This window comes from Canis aureus, chromosome 1, assembly GCF_053574225.1.
Source record: "Canis aureus isolate CA01 chromosome 1, VMU_Caureus_v.1.0, whole genome shotgun sequence".
Classification (NCBI taxonomy): domain Eukaryota; kingdom Metazoa; phylum Chordata; class Mammalia; order Carnivora; family Canidae; genus Canis; species Canis aureus.
In genome coordinates this window covers 98,494,353-98,511,048 of record NC_135611.1, presented here as the reverse complement: position 1 = coordinate 98,511,048, position 16,696 = coordinate 98,494,353, and the positions used below count along the sequence as shown (strand labels likewise).

Genomic DNA, 16,696 nt, shown 5'->3' with positions numbered 1-16,696 from the left:
ACCTCACACCACACACCTCCAAGCGCACGGCAGGGAGACTCCCCAGCGCTCAAGCCCCGTGTCTCCCCTGCTACCCGTGTTCTGTGATGGCTGGGAGGTCATCCCTCTTCTCAGACCCGTGACCCCTGTCCACAGGTGGTTTCTTCTCAGAGGTCACTGCAGGAATGCTCAGAGATCAGGGTCCAGAGATTTCTGTCACTCCCTCTACCACGAGTCCTCCCCAATTACGTTGCGGCTAATTTGCCTCCATGTGCTGCTGGACTCCAGGGAGTTCCAAGTGGTACCGAACTGACTGCAGATTTGAGACCAGATAATGTTTCCAAGTGTCATGTTTCTATCAGTGGCCCCAAGACGGCTCATTCAGAGTGTGCATCTGAGCCATGAGTGAGAATCTTGTAAAGAGTTGGTCGAATGACTGGACAAGGGGGGCGGGGAGTACAAAGGACACTGCTTGCTCGAGTGCCTGAGGGCAACATTTTGCCTCAACATCTCTCTAATGGGAGGTTGTTGGTCGAAGACCATTTCAGGCTTCGCGTGATGAAAGTTCAAGGCCTGAGAAGCGTCTCCAGGTTGTCTATTGTTTCAGTCCCCAACAGGGACTTTTGAAATAAAGTTCACTGTGATTTGCTTGAATTGCTCTCAGCTCGTGTCCCCAGCGAACGTCGAGGAAGAGGGGATAGACAGAGGGGTGCGCGTGGAGGGCCTTTTGGGCTGCGCGGTGTGCACGGCCTGGGATGTGTCCCAGAGGGACATCCTGCGTGTCTCTCGCTCCCTCAGGTGGCCGGTCGATGACTCGGACACTCGGGAAGTACTCTATGAATACTCCCTGGCCCCTGTCAGGGTGCGAGCGGGGGAACACCGAGAAACCATGAGGAAGTTGGACGGGAATTGAGAAAATACTTTCTTACACAACTGCAGCACAGGGTGGGGGTGCGGAGGAACCCCAGGCCCGGGACTCCCAGTCCACCACCCTCCCCTGCAGGACGGCCCCTGTCACGTGTTCACACATCCCTGCCCTCCGGAGTCCACTTTCCTTTGCAGGGACAAGGAACGGTTTCAGCCCCTTCTCAGGAGTCTTGTTCAGGGCCTGCCCAGCGTGGAGCCTGCCCTCCCTCTGAACCGCCCTCTCCTTCCCCAACACCCTGCCCTCATAGGAGCTCTGCCCCCGGGACAGCGGGAGCGAAGCTGCTCTCCCAACACCCTTGGGTGCAGCCTCTGAAGTTCGCACACCCCGTCACCCTCGGCCAATCCCTAACAGTCGTCGTCTCACAAACAAAACACCAACGCTCCTTCATCTCATTGTGGCCTTGAGAAACTGACGGTGATGTGCAACATGAAAACCCGCATCGATGCGATTGTTCCTGAGGTGATACCGTGACTCCACATGCAGTTGAGCCTGGATTGCGGAAACAGGGTCTGTCCCGCAGACGGGAAACCCGCGGGCCCGTGAGCAGGGCTACCGGGGCAGACGGGCTGAGAGGAGGCTGGTGCTGAGGAAGGGATACATTCCTGGCTTTGACTCAAGGCGCACAACCATTTCACAGGTACTGATTATAACACCTAGAAAAACAGGGCTAGGGGGTGTTTTTGTGTCCTTTAGTGTCAGGAAGAGGAAGGTTTCCTGTCCCTTATTTCAGTAGTTAGCCCCACTGAGCCTAGACCGGCAGTGACGTAGGACGTGCCGAGGTCTCTTCGTGACCAGGAAGAGCCGAATGCGTTACACCTTCCTGGTGCAGGTGCCGATATAATACAAAGCCCAGCTCAACGCAAAATTAGATAGAGGAGGAACAGATTTGCACTCAGAGTATATCAATAATGCTGCATGAGACACAGTTGTGGAAATAGCTGATGCCCTGTTTATCTAAAATTCCAATTCAACTGAGTGTCCATTATTTTTATTTGCTAAATCTGGCCGCCCTATTCTACAGGGTCCTCTGAATTGTAAAGGATGGGAGCGCTGCTGCTCCTACGATCTAACCTCCAGGAATACGGACAAGAGCCGCAGTGGCAGAACAAAGACAATCACTGTGCATATGAAACATATTTGGGAACCTGTATCAACGTTTAACCAGAGAGAAATATGCTTTCAGGTGTCAAAAAAGCAGAAATAGTTGCATTTACTTTTAGCCACATCCTACATGTCTCTCAAGATTTAAAGGACCAGGTGACACTGGTTTCCTGGGAGAAAGGGGCTGCGTTGCCAGGAGGAAGAGGCGGGAGGAAGAGGCGTCACAGTCCTTCCACGATGTACAGTTTGACTTTGAACCAAACAAAGGTATTGGGTATTGCTGGCTTGAAATTTTACACTAAAATAATTAAAGAGGTTAAAAATCAGTATCTGACAACAGCATCATAAGCCGGGGAACAGAACCTAGTGATGTGGGATCTCCTGTGTGTAGGCTGTGCATCCCCTTAAGAGACGGGCCTTCCCGCCCAGGGGCTCACAGGGAGGCTGGCTGGTCCCACTGCAGCCGCACAGCCCCTGACACCTCAGGGCGGTGGGCACACGGCCCGGGGCTGGAGGCCGACCTGCAGCTACACCTGCGGTACCTGCTGACACAGGCTGATTTGACACCCTCGGGTCCCCGTGGCCTTCGTAATCAGGGTCTGTGTTCCAAACTGGGTTCAGACGGTCCAGCCCCCGTTGACGTAAGTCAGGAGCCAGGTAGGAAGCGGAGTGGCCGCAGGGACTCCAGCCTGGGTTCATGGACGCCGACTGGGAGCAGGGAGGGCACCGAGGCACACGTGGTGCTGTGAATGTGGAGCACAGCCTTCGCGTCGCCCGGGAAGGCCCACCCCCGGCAGGGTGCCCCGGTATCATTTGAAAAGAACTCAGGGTTCTTGCCTACCTGCCAGAGCCTGGCTCCGGAATGTCTCCCCACCCCCACCCGGGGCCTGGCCCTCGGCCCCTCCCCCGGGCAGAATGTCCTGAGTCCTACATTCTACCCGTTTAAATTCAAACTTTTCACTCCTCAACCTGCATCCTGAGCGTCTGCTGCAGCAGGTCACAGGGTGGGTCCTGCACGGGACTCCTCTGACTGTGGAGGCTGCCCTGCGGCAGCAGCCCTGCTGGGGGGATGGCGACAGGAGGAGGTAAGGCTGTAGGCGGGTGGATGGGGCAGATCTGGGCGGGCCTCAAATCCCTGGGATCCAACTGTGACGCTGGACCGGGCTGTGGGTGGGGTGAGGTGGAGGAAGGGGAGCTTGCTGGGCTGCGGGGGTCAGAGTCAGGGTCCCCGAGGCTGCCTCTCGTGGGCAGGCCGGAGCCCGGAAAGCTGTGGTCTTCCCTCCCAGGGGGCAGGGGAAAGGGGCTGCACATCCTCCCTATAGAGTCCCCACGTGGGAGGGTCCCTGCTCTGCCCCCGGGGACCCAGGGGCCCAGGGGCCCTCGGAGCCGGCTGCCACTCCCTGACTCCATCGCCCTTTCCTTCTGTCCACAGCGTTTCCAGTGCTGCGGCCCCACGTGGCCACGGACATGGGCGCCTTTGCGTCTCCTTTCCCATCCCAGCCGTTTCCCGCACCCCCTCACGGCATACCCCACCGGTCCTCCTGGGCGCTGCCCCCGCCGCCCCTCCTGAACCTGCCCTTCCCCGCCAGTGGCCCCCTGGAGCTGCCATCCTTCCCCAGCATCCCGCTGGTGGCAGGAGACGCTGGCCACGGCCCTGGGGGCCCCGGGACCTGCAACGTCATTGTGCAGGTCGGGTCAGAGCAGGGGTCATTGGAGCCCCTCCAGACTCAGAACATCGTCCTGACCCAGGCCCCCCCCACCTGGAACTCGGCGGGGGCACTCTGTGGGGGCGCTGCGTGTCCCACACCCGTGTTCCTGGCGGCCTCTGTGATGGTACCCGGCGTACCCGCCTCGGCCTTTGGGGGCTCCCAGGTCGGCCAGGGAATCTCAGCGCCAGGCCCTCTGGCTGCGGCTCTGCCACCAGCGGCCCCGCTAAGCGCCCTGGAGCACTTCGTAAACACCGGGCCGCCGCCCCCCGGGGCTGGCAGGGAGGGCAGCGGAGCCAGCAACCCGAGCACTGCGTCGTCGCCCAAGGACTCCTGTAACCCCAGGAGCGTTTATGAGAACTTCAGGCGCTGGCAGCGCTTCAAGTCCCTGGCCCGCAGGCACCTGCCACAGAGCCCCGACGCCGAAGCTCTGTCCTGCTTTCTCATGTGAGTACCTGGGGCCCGTGGCACCCCCCCACCCGGGGGACCTGGGACAATGCGTGGCGGGCAAGGCGTGAGGGGGGGCCACTCCGGGGAGGCACCTCTGGTCCGGTGACCATCTCAGCGGACCCCCAACCCCGGGGAGCCTAGCCCACTTGACCTTGACCTTCCATGGGCCTCATGGTGCCATTGGCTGGGGCCTCGGGGGCAGAGAGGGCCCCACAAGAGAGGAGGACCCCCAACCCCCGGGGAGCCTAGCCCACTTGACCTTGACCTTCCATGGGCCTCATGGTGCCATTGGCTGGGGCCTCGGGGGCAGAAGGGCCCCACAAGAGAGGAGAGCCTCTGTAGTCCTGTCTCCTGGGAACACAGGATGGGGCCTCTCATGTGGAGGGGATGGCCCATCAGGTGGTATCGGCCACCAGGCCCTGCAGAGGCCACATGCAGCCCCATCCTCGATGTCCCAGAGGATGGCAGTAGGAAGGGGAGGCCCAGGCTTGGGAGGGGTCAGGGCGTGGGCTCCCTCCTCAGGGACTGGCACCGGCCTGCCTGCCTCTCTGTGGCCTCTGGGTCCCTCCTGAACTCAGGGGGACGGCCCTTCCCTCTGAGGACGGGGCTCCTGGTCTGGCCCAGGAATGTCAGGACTGTTGTTGTGAAAGGCAGAGGCCAGGAGGAACGAGCCCCGAGCCCCGAGCCCAGCCCGGCATCCCTGCCGAGGGGGCCAGGGGAAGGTCAGCTGTGCTCCCGGGCAGGGGTGGGGGCGGGGCCGGCCAGGACGGCTGGCTGCTTCGTGCAGTCACCTGCCAGCTCTGGGCCACGTGGGTGGGGGTGCGCTCTGCTGTCCTGGGGGCGGGGCCTGGATCCATGGAGCCCTGAGCCCTGAGCCCTGACCCCATGGCTTGCAGCCCGGTGCTGCGGACCCTGGCGCGCCTGAAGCCCACGATGACGCTGGAGGAGGGCGTGTGGTGGGCCGTGCAGGAGTGGCAGAGCAAAAGCAACTTCGACCGGCTTATCTACTACGAGATGGCGGGAAAGTGAGTCAGGGTCCCCTGCCCAGGGCTGGGGGGGAGTCCAGGCCCAGGCCAGGGTCAAGGGGTGCCGGAGCTCGGCCCAGTGGGGCCCCCTCACCTCCCTTGCTGGATCCCACCCTCCCCTCTCTTGACTCACCCCTGCTTCCACCAGCTGGCCTGGGAATGGGGGGTGACCCCAAGTTCCCCATGGTCGGACTCCCTGCGAGGGAGCGTGGGGGAGGGGCTGCACATCCAGCTGACTGCCTCCTTGGGGGCCGGGGTCACGGCCTCCCCTCCAGGCCCCGCCTCTCCTGGTCCCTCCACCTGCTGCCAACTTAGGGTCTCCTCGGTGGGGCCCCCTCCTCAGTGTGGCTGGGCCTCCTCACCCCCAGGTTCATGGAGTTTGAGGCGGAGGAGGAGATGCAGATTCAGAAGTTGCAGTGGGTGAAGGTGGCCCAGGGCCTGCCTCCTTCAGCCCCCCTGAAGCCTGAACTGCGGGGGCCCCCGGCCCGAGGGACGGCCCCACAGCCAGGTACGGACCCACATTCCCATGGGAGCTGTGGCCACAACAGGGTCTGGGGCAGCCGCTGTCCCCCAGGCCTGTCTTCTCCCTCACGTGGACGTGGCCACAGAGAGCCTGGAGTCTCAGCGCCCGGTGTCAGGACGGGTCCCAACCTGGAGAACTTCTCCTGTCCCCCCTCCCGTAGGGGGCCCTCCACCAAGTCTGCCTGGGACGTGGGCTGCGTGGGGAGACCCTTGGAGCATTGGGGGGGTCACATCCGCTCCCCGTATGGCTCTCAGATGCTCCCCCCTCCGGTCCCCCGTCCCACGGGGGCTGTGGTCTCAGGAGGTCCCGGCCCCCCCCACTTACCTCTGGGCCCCCCCCCCCCGCCGCCCTCCCAAGGCGCTGCATGGAGCCCCTCACACCCCCTTCCTCCTTCCTGCTCTGTCTCAGCGTGCATTCCCAGGAAGGCGGGTTCCAGGGCCAAGCCATCCCGCCGGCAGCCACACAGACCCCGGCGGCCCCGAGACAACAAGGCGCCCAAGGAGATCCCCCCTGAGGCCGTGAGAGAGTACATGGACATCATGGACGGGCTGCTGGGGCCTGCCCTCTCTGCCCCGGGGGGCCCAGTGGCTGAACGGGGAGAGGACGGAAAGGAGCCACAGTGGGACGGGGACCCGGGTCTCCTGAGCTACATTGACCAGCTGTGTTCCCAGGAAGACTTCATCACCAAGGTGGGTTGGCCCGCAGCCTGCTGTCTAGAAGGTTCCCGGATTGGCCTCCAACACGGGGATCGGGGCTGCGCCCAGACCTCTGGCACAAAGCTCCGTTTCGTGTTCCTGAGCTGCGTGTGTGCTTGTCTGTGTGCCTGTGCGTGCGTGTGTATGCCTGTGTGTGTCCATGCAGGCATGTGTGTATACTGTGTGTTTGCATGCTGTGTGTTCGTGCACGTGTGCCTATGTGTGCATACGTGTGTGTACCTGTGTGCATGCAGGTGGGCGTGCAGGTGTGTGGGTATGTGCTTGTGTGTGTGCCTTTATGTCTGTGTGCACACCAGTTTGGGGGTGTGTGTGCATGCCCGTATCCACTGACTGTGATGTTAAATCATCCGGCCTTTGGAGAAGAATGGGGGGATCCGCACCTTCCAGGGTTCCTGCAGCACATCCTGGCCCCAGGGGCTCCTGCCAAGCTTACCCACACCATTCCTCTGTCCCAGGTGGAGGCAGTCATCCACCCTACGTTCCTGGCGGAACTGCTTTCCTCGGAAACTCAGCTGGACCTTCAGGCCCTCGCTGAGAAACTGGAACAGGAGGAAGGATTGAGCCTTGCAGAGGTGAGCCTGGGGAGGGAGGGCACCAGGTGAGCCAGGGGAGGGAGGGGACCAGGTGAGCCACAGGAGGGAGGGGACCAGATGAGCCTGGGGAGAGAGGGGACCAGGTGACTGGGAGGGAGGGGACCAGGAGGATGTCAGGAGAGCCACAGCCCCCAGGGCCCCTCTCCCCCTCCCCCTGATGTCACCGTCCCCCCGCCCCCCTCACACCTGTGTGGCCACCTGATATCACCTCCTTCCTTCCAGCTGGTGGAGAAAAGACTGGCGGCCTTGAAGGTGGAGGCTGGCGTGCGGACCCCCCCGCATCACTGCACAGCCGGGTGGGGCTCCGGTCCTGAGTGTGAGGCAGGTGCCCAGCTGGGGGCGGGCGGCGGAGCCTGCGCCCCGGAGACGGCCGGCCAGGAACCCCAGAGGCACAGCCGCGCGCACACGCACCTGTCGAGGCCCAGAGCCTTTGCTGGCTCCCCGCGACGACCAGAGCCCCCTGCGCCGTGGGCCTCCCCTCCCCAGGGTCAGAGGGGCGCCTCCCTTGGCCCCGGCTCCCGGGGAGCCCCCGTTCTCAGGGAGGCCCCTCCCTCCCGGGACCCTGGGGGGCCCGTGGTGGGCTCCAGTGAGGACGAGGAGCTGCCCAGCCTGGCCTTCCTCCTGGCCTTGCAGCACAGCCTGCTGCCCTGGGAGTTCTCCCAGAGTCCCACGCCCGACCGCCACCTCCCCAGCCCCGCACGGCGGAGGACCCCGTCTCCCCAGAGGAGAGGTCTGGGCCCCGCCGCTCCCTTGGCCCCCAAGTCCTGGAAGCGGGCTCTGTGGGGGGGCCCAGACCCTGCAGGGAAGACGCCCCTCCCTGGGGCCCACCTCAGGGGCTCTGGGCAGCCGGCCAAGGCCAAGGCCGTGGGGCCGCTTCACCCCTCACAGCCTCCAAAGAGAAGGTGTGACCCCTTTCCGATGGGGAGCAGGAGGAAGCGCCACTGCAGCCAGTAGGGGGGGTGCCCCCTGCCCCTGCCTGGGGCCCCCTGCAGCCTTGAGCGGCCTCCTCACCTGGGCTGGTCCTGCCCAGGGGGGCAGAGAGAAAGGGAGGGAAGGAGGGAGGGAGGGAGGGAGGGAGAGGAAAAGGGAGGGAGGGAGGGAGGGGCCCGGTGGCAGCCCCCTGGGCACTGTGTGCACATTGGGAATAAAGATGGTTGTTTTGGGAAAGGCTCCGCGCTGCCTTCCTGGGGGCGTCCAGGTTGTGCCCGACAGGGGCCCACACACGAAGGAAGGGCCTGAGGGGGCCTTCTGGGGCTTCGGTCACCATTCCACTTCCCCACCAGGGAGGATGAGGCAGAGCCTCCAGCCCAGGGAATCCTCAGCTCCTGTGGGGCTCCTGGCGTGGGGGCCTCTGGCCTTCTGGTTGGAGGAGCATCTTCTAGTCCCGGTGCGGGGGTTGCTACAACAGGAGGGACTATGGGGGATCCTATGGTCCCCAAGAGGACGGACACGGGGATGGATGAGGGAGGCTGGAGGGGGGGTGGCGCTGCCCCGCTGTGCATGCAGGAATGACTGCCCTGGGGTGGACACCAGGGCCCTGGCGGGATTTCTGGGCCACACCATCTCCTCCGGCCACGTGAGGGGCCCATCATGCTGTGGTGGTAGTGCAAGGGGACTGGCCAGGGTCCCTGGGTCTTCAAGGACACTCCTGGGTACTGCTCCCCCTTCCTGGGGGCCCCCTGCATGAACAGATGAGGACACACACTTGTATTCACACGGGAAGCAGTTCCTACTGACAGCCCGTGACCCACACGCAGGAGCACAGCCCACCTGGAGGGCAGTGGGGCCAGGCGTCCACAGCTCCAGGGCCGGTGGGGGCTGGGACCCAGGCTGAAAGGCCCTCCTCATGGCCCCCCCGGTATACCCCGCTGGCACAGACCCCCCCCACATACATCAGAGAGGGCTTCTGCTTAGCTGGTGACAGTGAGCTGAGCAGAGACTGGGAGACAAAAGACCCCAGGAGGAGATCCCACTGCCCCACTACTGCGCTGCTCTCCTGTCCCCCATCTGCTCACCACCCTCACCGGGTGCTCTAGCTCCCTCCGTCCCCTGCCCTCCCCCAGATGCTCTGGTCCCAGGAGTGAGCACCCTGGCCCTCAGCCTGCTTCCCTCCTGGCCGATGCCTCCCGTCCAGGGTCTGGGTCCTGGGGCCTGTGTGGGGTTGAGCGTGGCCCCTGACCGCTCACCACACACAGATGTGCTGGCCCTGCAGCAGGATGGGGCGAAGGCCTTCCAGGTCCTAGGGACACTTGGCTCTCTGCCTGCCCTCCTCCCCACCCCCAGCCAAGAGCTCGGTGAACATAGGGACTCGTGCGGGGCCTCGTCCTGCTCCACAGAATCCGCAGGCCGCCCCCAGGGGCTCCCCCACGTCCTTCCCTTCCTGTCCAGGCAGGCGGTGCTGGCAAGGCCCCCACCCTCCTGTCCCCCCAAAGGGGAGGTTTCCTCTGGGCCTCACTCCCCACTGCTGCTCTTCCCCATCCAGCTGGGTCTCCAGAGAGAGGACTGGGCTCAGGCGCCCAGCAGATGCACACCGTGTGGGGGTGCTGGTCGGAGGTGCCCCCTGTGCGTGTCACCCCACTCTGTCCCCGCCCACAGCGTGCACACAACAGGTGCTGGATCCCAATGCCGTGGGGGAAGACCTGCCTGATTTCTTTAGGAAATAGGAGATCGACCCAGGTGCTGGATGTGACTCCAGGAGTCCCAAGGGCCCTTCCCTCTGGGATGCCTCGTGTGCACGCCTGGGCCCTTGGTGCTCCTTTCAGTAGCATGTCCTGGGATTGGGCTGTGCCGTCTCAGGGCTCATCGTCCCATCCTCCCCGAGTCTCTGAAGCTCAGATTCCTCCCTCATTCCATGGTCTGTCCTTTGGACTGTACTTTGTCTTGGTTCATTCTGAAGGTCACGTTTCAGGGACATGTGCTGTGGGGGAGCGTACAAACCATATGGGCATTAAGTGTTGTTCCCCAACCACACACACCAACTACAGAGGCTCCCCTGTCTGTAGGGCTCCTAACTGATTCTTGCAGGGGGTCATCACCGTCACCCAATCCCGTCCTGTTGCACAGTCTGCGAGCAGGAACCAAGCAGATGCTGGTTCTCTCGTGCTCCTTCCTAATGCAGAGAAAGAGAGCCCCTGAGGCACTAATCCCACAGTCCCCTGCCAATGCTGCCCTGTGGAGGCCCCAGATCCAGCTGCTGGACACTGACCTCCCCACTCCGTGATGCGTTTGCATCTCCTCCCCATGAATCTAGGGGATCCAACCAGGGTCCACAGTCACCGTCGGCCTGCATCACGCTCATGTGTTATTTTCTTCTTTAATGAAAATGGGTAAAGTCATCTAAATGTTTCAACCTTATAGAAAAATGTGTAAATGCAATAGGAAGCAGTATAGACAATCCATAGACATAAGCAATGTTAACATCTATTTTGAACCCAGTCAATTATAATATAAAAGCTGTATTAAGACATCTGCATGTAATACCATTCACTGGTTTAAAGTGTACGGTTTATGGCTTTTAGCCTATTTATAGAGTTTTTACCATTGCCACTATAAATTTTAGAATTTATCAGCTACAAAAGAAATCTCATCCCCTGTCACAGTCACTCTGTCTCCCCCATCTGGGCCTCAGCCCTATGCAACGGCTCATCCCCCTCTGTCTCCGCAGACCCATGTACCCTGCGCTTCCATATGAGTGGAGTCATACAGCATGTGGCCTTTCATATCTCTTTACATTTCATTTAGGACAGTGATTCCAAGGGGTGCCATGTGCTTTCACACATTCCCAATACTATCCCATCATGTGGAGATGCTACTCTTTGTCAAACCCATTCATTGGCTGACTTGCTTAGGTCATTTCTACCACTTGGCTAATATGAAAATCCTGCTGCGAATGTGTGTGTGCAAGTGTTTGCGGGGATGCACATTTCATTTCTCTCTCTCTTTTTTAAAGATTTTATGTATTTATTCATGAGAGACACAGAGAGAGAGGCAGAGACACAGGCAGAGGGAGAAGCAGGCTCCATACAGGAGGCCTGATGTAGGACTCAATCCCGGGACTCTAGGATCACGACCTGGGCCAAAGGCAAACACTCAACCACTGAGCCACCCAGGCATCCCACAGGTTTCATTTCTCGTGGTGACGCACCTGGAAGTGGAAAAGGCTGTGTCATGTGGCATCTGTATATTCAGCCTTTTTAAGAACTGTCGGACTATTTCCAAAGTGGCTGTACCATTTTAAATGTCTCCATCGGCAGTGGAGAAGGATTCCACTTTCTTTCCACTTCTAGACAATGCTTGCTATCATCTGGGTTTTTTTTTTTTTTTTAAGATATTTTTATTTATTTGAGAGACTGAAAGAGAGAGAGAGCACACACAGGAGGAAGGGTGGGGGGAGAGGGAGAATCTCAAGCAGCCTCCACATTGAGCCCAAACCAAGATCCCTGGACCCTGAGATCATGACCTGAGCCAAAACCAAGAGTTGGACACCTAGCCAGCTGAGCCACCCAGGCGACCTCCCCGCCATCATCTGTTTTCCTGGCAACTGTTATCTTTGTGGTTCTGAAGCCATCTTCATGGCATCTCAGTGTGGTTTTGGATTGCATTTCCCTGATGTGGAGCATCTTTTCAGATGCTTATGGGCCTTTCTGTAACTGGTTTGGAGCAATGTGCATTCATCCATTGCCCATTCATTAATTTGTCCTGTATTATCGAATTGTAAGAGTTCCTTATATATTCTAGATAAAGTCTTTTTTAGAGAGATAATTGCAAAAATATTCCCCCCTTCTGTGGGCTGCCCATTACTTTGTGAATAGAGTCCCTCATAGTAAGAGAGCATTTAATTTTAATGAAGTCCAATGTATGTATTTTTTTTCTTCTGTTGTTTGTGCTTTTGGCATCAGATCTTGAGAATTTTTTCCAATTGTGAAACTCTCCACACGTTAAGCACGGATTCTCACCGCCTCCCCCTCCCCCAGGCTTCAGCCCCCACCTTTCCGCTTTCTGTCTCTATGGTTCAGACTACCATAGATACTTGTGTGAGTGCAATCATAGGGTATTTTTCCTTTGTCCAGATGTGCTGGTGAGACAGGCGTGTGATAGATACTCTCATGCCACAAGGAAGAAATGGGAAGAAGGGAGGGGGTGAGGGGCCCCAAGCAGGTCCAAGCTCAGCTCTGCAAATCCCATTAGACCTTAATGTGTGAGTGTAACCCTCTGGGTGCAAAGCTTTTACTCCAGGACCAGGGAGGCAGGAATATGGTGGCAGCAGCCGCAGGCCCTCAGCTTGTGGGATGCTGCTCACCCTGCAGCTCTGGGATGGGGGCAGTCTCGTCCTTGGAAACTGAGGTCCCCAGGCCTGGGCCCTGTGGGCCCGTGCTGAGATTTGCTGTCCTGATGATGTCTGTACTGCCTTCGGGTCCTTTTTCCCTTTGCTCTAAGGGAAGCACAAGTTCATGGCCCAGTTGCTCTATTCTCCCGTGTAAAGAGCCCAAGAATCCCGTCAGCCTTCCCTATCCCTGGCACTGTCATTGGCGCTGGCGCTGGCATCTGTGGGGCAACTGATTAAACACATGAGCCACCCCCATCGTCTCTTTGCAATGTGGCCCAGCCACCCCATGAGCAAGCTTTCCTGTCCTCGCCCTGGAGGAGAAGGAGGCCGAGAGCTTTCAAAATCTCCACATTCTGATTCCTTTTTGATTAATAATTCTGTCAAAAAGCCCGTGAACCCCTCCACAATCTGTGCAAGATTTGGGCTGTAGGGGTAGGCTCAGAGATTTCAGTAAAGGTTTAAGAGCCTCTGGCTTAGACGGGCAGGAGGCAGCGGTGACCCTGGGTCACCTCCCGCGGCAGGGCGTCTACAGGCTGCACCGTAAATAGAACCCCGTCGTGTGCCTGGCCATGGCAGCTGGCAGCTCCTGGCCGTGTGGCCACAGTATGATCATCTGCTCCCCATGAGTTGCTGTGCTCCCCAGAATCAATGGACTCACAATCCGGACATAGATGCTGAGTCTGGAGCCCCCGGTGCCCCGAGAAGCTGTGTCCTGTCATGTGGCCCGGGAAGCACCTCCTTGTCACCGCACCTGTCATGTAAGGCTCCATGTCCTCGGGACCTCGCTCATCCTGGGAGGCAAGTGGCTGTGACAGCCAGTGCTGTGGGGCCCTGTGAGCCCAGAGCCAACACCAGAGCCTGACGGGTACCACTGAGGGAGACGAGGTGGGCACAAGTGACACGTCTGTCTGTGAGGCTCCAGCTTCCCTAGGTTTCTGCCTCTACTTCCCTGCCCCCTGGGCCCTGCTCTGAAGAGCCCACCTTTCTGCTGTCGTTGCTTCACCAGTGGATCAGAGGGCTTTGCCTGCTTATCTATATCCTCAGGCCAGGTGTTTGAGGCCTGGCTTGCATACACTGGGGAAATCGTACACACAGGAGTCAGGATTGCAGCTTGTGGGCACGGAGCCCCAGGACAGGTGGGGGTGCTGGCCTGGGGGACGGACGCCACAGGCTCAGGACAGGTAAATCCTCCCAGGAGCGACTTCCCAAGGTGCTTTTGGTCCCTGATCCCCACAGAGGTTCTGGCAGGTGCTCCCAGCAAGCCCCAGGCTCTGTGTGCAGGAGACCTGGGGCTCCACCTGCCACCATGGGAAGCAGAGCTGAGGAGACTCACCCTCTCTGAGAGTGGCTGCTCATAACTCCACACTAAGGGTCCTCTTCTTACTTCTGTGCCCTGCATCTGATGTACTGACTCTTCCCTGGGGGTTCACCCCTGAAGTTGACTTGCATTCCTGTGTCACATCCAGTGATCCCCACCATCTGCCCCCAGACACTGGAGGGGGTCTCCACACCTGGGAAAAGTGACATCTTGCCTAAGTCACCAGCCCACTGGTGTAGAACCCAAGAAGGCCTTCAAGAGAGAAAGACCAAGGACTTATAAAGATTTTATTTATTTATTTATTACTGAGAGACACAAAGAGAGAGAGAAAGGGAGAGGCAGAGACACAGGCAGAGGGAGAAGCAGGCTCCATGCAGGGAGCCTGATGTGGGACTCACTCCCAGGACTCCAGGATCATGCCCTGGGCCAACAGCTGGCACTAAACCGCTGAGCCACCCAGGAATCCCCCAAAGACCAAGGACTTTAAAGAGACTGGGTTGTTTTAGGAGCATGGGCTGCAAGACGAGATGTATTCCTGCTCTTCTCTGATCCACAAAAAGAACTTCCCCTTCTTTGGAATTGAAAGTTGCAAAGAATGTCAAGAAATAATAGTTTAAGTGGACGACACATTCATGGAATCAGGGAAGTGACCACCACATACAGGGTGTGCAGAGGAGATACCTCATCCTAGGTGCAGCATGGTGGTGGCTTGATTGAGAGAGAGGCAGGTACTGGGCGACCTTTTGTATATAATACAGATCAAGGTAAACCAAAGGTTACTAAAAGTCTCGTTTTAGGGCAAGCTTGCTTGTTTTGCAAGATGTGCTTCTAGTCAATTGGGGTTAGGATGTCCTTTCTTATGAAATGATGGTGAAAAATAAAAGATGGGCAACCTCATGAGAAATTGCACCTTTATCTGGGTTGGAGGAGTCAGGGGTCATAATGAACATGTTGACTGTTGAAGTGGCAAGAGAGCAGGGTTAAATTGTCCAAGACTGCTTCCCTGTGGACCAGCCTCCCTAAGGTTTCATGGACACTGCCCATAGCCATAGCCAAGGCCCAGGGCTGTCAAAAGTGGTAAGCCCTGCCTGGTGGCTCAGCCATGGGCCTACTGAACATCACAGCTACAACCACAAGCTCAGAATCAGATGCTGACCAGCAAGGGAGAGGCTGGTGTTCCCCTCATTCTGAGTGTTCACTAGATGGGAGTGACTGGGCCTGAGTCCTGTGGATCATGGTGCTAGTTCTAATCCCTGCCCGCACAGAGCCTAGGATTCTCTGATGAGACACCAGAAAGCACCAGAGCTTGACGGTTTGGCCCCTTTTCTGGGTCCTGGATTCTGGATCCTTGGATCCTGTGTGCTAGCCCAGAAAGCAAGGATAATGGAGACCCACAAACTCCCACTCTTCCCCTGATAAACATGTCTCTGGCAGCCTGGAGTTTATATTTTTGGGGCATTCCCTTATGGTTGCTCTAATACAAAAGACTGAGAACTACTATGTAATATTAGTGTTTGAAAAGTTTACTCCAATGATATTTGAAGAATGCATTTAAAGTAACTAAAAGAAACATAACTGCATTTTACTCTACTGTGTCCAAAGTATAAGCTTTAAATAATATAAAAATGACAATAATAAGAAGAAAGCCTCCAAATATTTGAAAATTAAGATGCATACATCTAAATAATTCATGGTTAAAGTAAGGATCTCAAGGAAATTTTAAAAAATACACAGAACTAAATGAAAATGAAAATACAACATATAAAATATGGTAGGATCCAGATAAAACACCACCAAGAGGGAAACAAATGGCACTAAATGCCCATATCAGAAAAGAAGGACGTTCTCAAATTAATAACTTAAGTTTCCACCATAGAAAACTAGAAAAAACTAGCAAAATAAAAACCAACACATGAAGAAGGAAGGAAATAATAATACATTATGATTAAATGGAGTTTATTCTAGGAATGCAAGCCTGGTTCAATATTCTAAAATCATCAATGTAATCCACCATATTAGAAGAAGACCCACATGGTCATAGCAGTTAATGCAGATAAAACATTTGACAAAATTCAATATGCATTTATGGTAAACACTCAGAAAACTAGGAACAGAAGGGCACTACCTCAACCTAGCAAGGGATATCTACAAAAAAAATCCTACAAAAAAAAGATACAGAAGATATCATACTTAATGGTGAAAGAATGGATGTTTTTCTCTTAAATTCAAAAACAAGACCAGGGCATTGTCTCATCTCTCCTTTTCAGCTTAGTACTATAGGTACAAACCAATGTAGTATGGCAAGAAAAAGAAATAAAGACAAACAAATTAAAAGAAAAGAAGTATTACTGTCCATATTCATGGATGACATGACTGTTCACATAGAAAATCCAAAGAAATCTACAAGAAAATGCTTAACAAATGACAATCACTCTATGATAGTCTTGGGATACAAGATCAACACAGAAACATGAATTGTATTTTCTAATACTAACAATGAACAATTGGAAACCAGAATTAAAAACACAATGCCATGTGCAATAATTCCAAAAAATGAAATATCTGGCTATAAATTTTTTTAAAAAGAGAGAATCTGTATGTTAAAACCAATAACACTCTGATGAAAGGAACCAAACAAGTCTTAAATAAATAGAGATACATCGCATTCATGGATTGGAAGACCATATAGTAAAATGTCTACTTTCCACAGAATTCTTTCATCAATCTAGACAAGTTTATTCCAAGATTTATAGAGGAAAGGTAAATAAACCAGAATAGCTAAAACTGTTTTGAGAAAGCAGAATACACAGATACACACAGATACAGTAAACTGGTATTGCAGAAAAATGCAAAAGTGATATGATGGAAAGAGTTACTTTGCGTTACTAGCAAATATCAAAAATAACTCAAAATGGATAAGCAATTTAAATGCAAGACGTAAAACTTTGAACCTTTTACAAGATAAGGTAGGAGAGCATCTTTGGGAACCAGGGCTTGTGGAAGATCTTAGACCCTACAGCGAAAGCATCAG

The 16,696-nt window shown here is 56.3% G+C and overlaps 1 protein-coding gene and 2 long non-coding RNA genes across 3 annotated transcripts; 1 reads left to right on the top strand and 2 right to left on the bottom strand.

Moving 5' to 3' along the window:
• The first annotated feature begins 1,552 nt into the window (after positions 1 to 1,552).
• Positions 1,553 to 8,051, top strand: LOC144321297 (NUT family member 2G-like). Its single transcript, XM_077910884.1, has 7 exons — positions 1,553 to 3,093; positions 3,441 to 4,161; positions 5,061 to 5,189; positions 5,558 to 5,697; positions 6,121 to 6,401; positions 6,884 to 7,000; positions 7,244 to 8,051. Exons 1-7 carry the CDS (start codon positions 3,078 to 3,080, stop codon positions 7,973 to 7,975), a joined length of 2,136 nt encoding a protein of 711 aa, XP_077767010.1. The 5' UTR covers positions 1,553 to 3,077; the 3' UTR covers positions 7,976 to 8,051.
• On the bottom strand, positions 2,094 to 6,006 carry LOC144321366 (uncharacterized). The gene is made up of 2 exons (XR_013387038.1): positions 2,551 to 6,006; positions 2,094 to 2,306 (listed from the first exon to the last, which is right to left on the bottom strand). It is a non-coding gene; the product is annotated as an uncharacterized LOC144321366 (long non-coding RNA).
• A 951-nt stretch (positions 8,052 to 9,002) lies between the features above and the next one.
• LOC144290933 (uncharacterized) lies at positions 9,003 to 10,342 on the bottom strand. The gene is made up of 3 exons (XR_013358427.1): positions 10,227 to 10,342; positions 10,034 to 10,130; positions 9,003 to 9,938 (listed from the first exon to the last, which is right to left on the bottom strand). It is a non-coding gene; the product is annotated as an uncharacterized LOC144290933 (long non-coding RNA).
• Between the last annotated feature and the right edge of the window lie 6,354 nt (positions 10,343 to 16,696).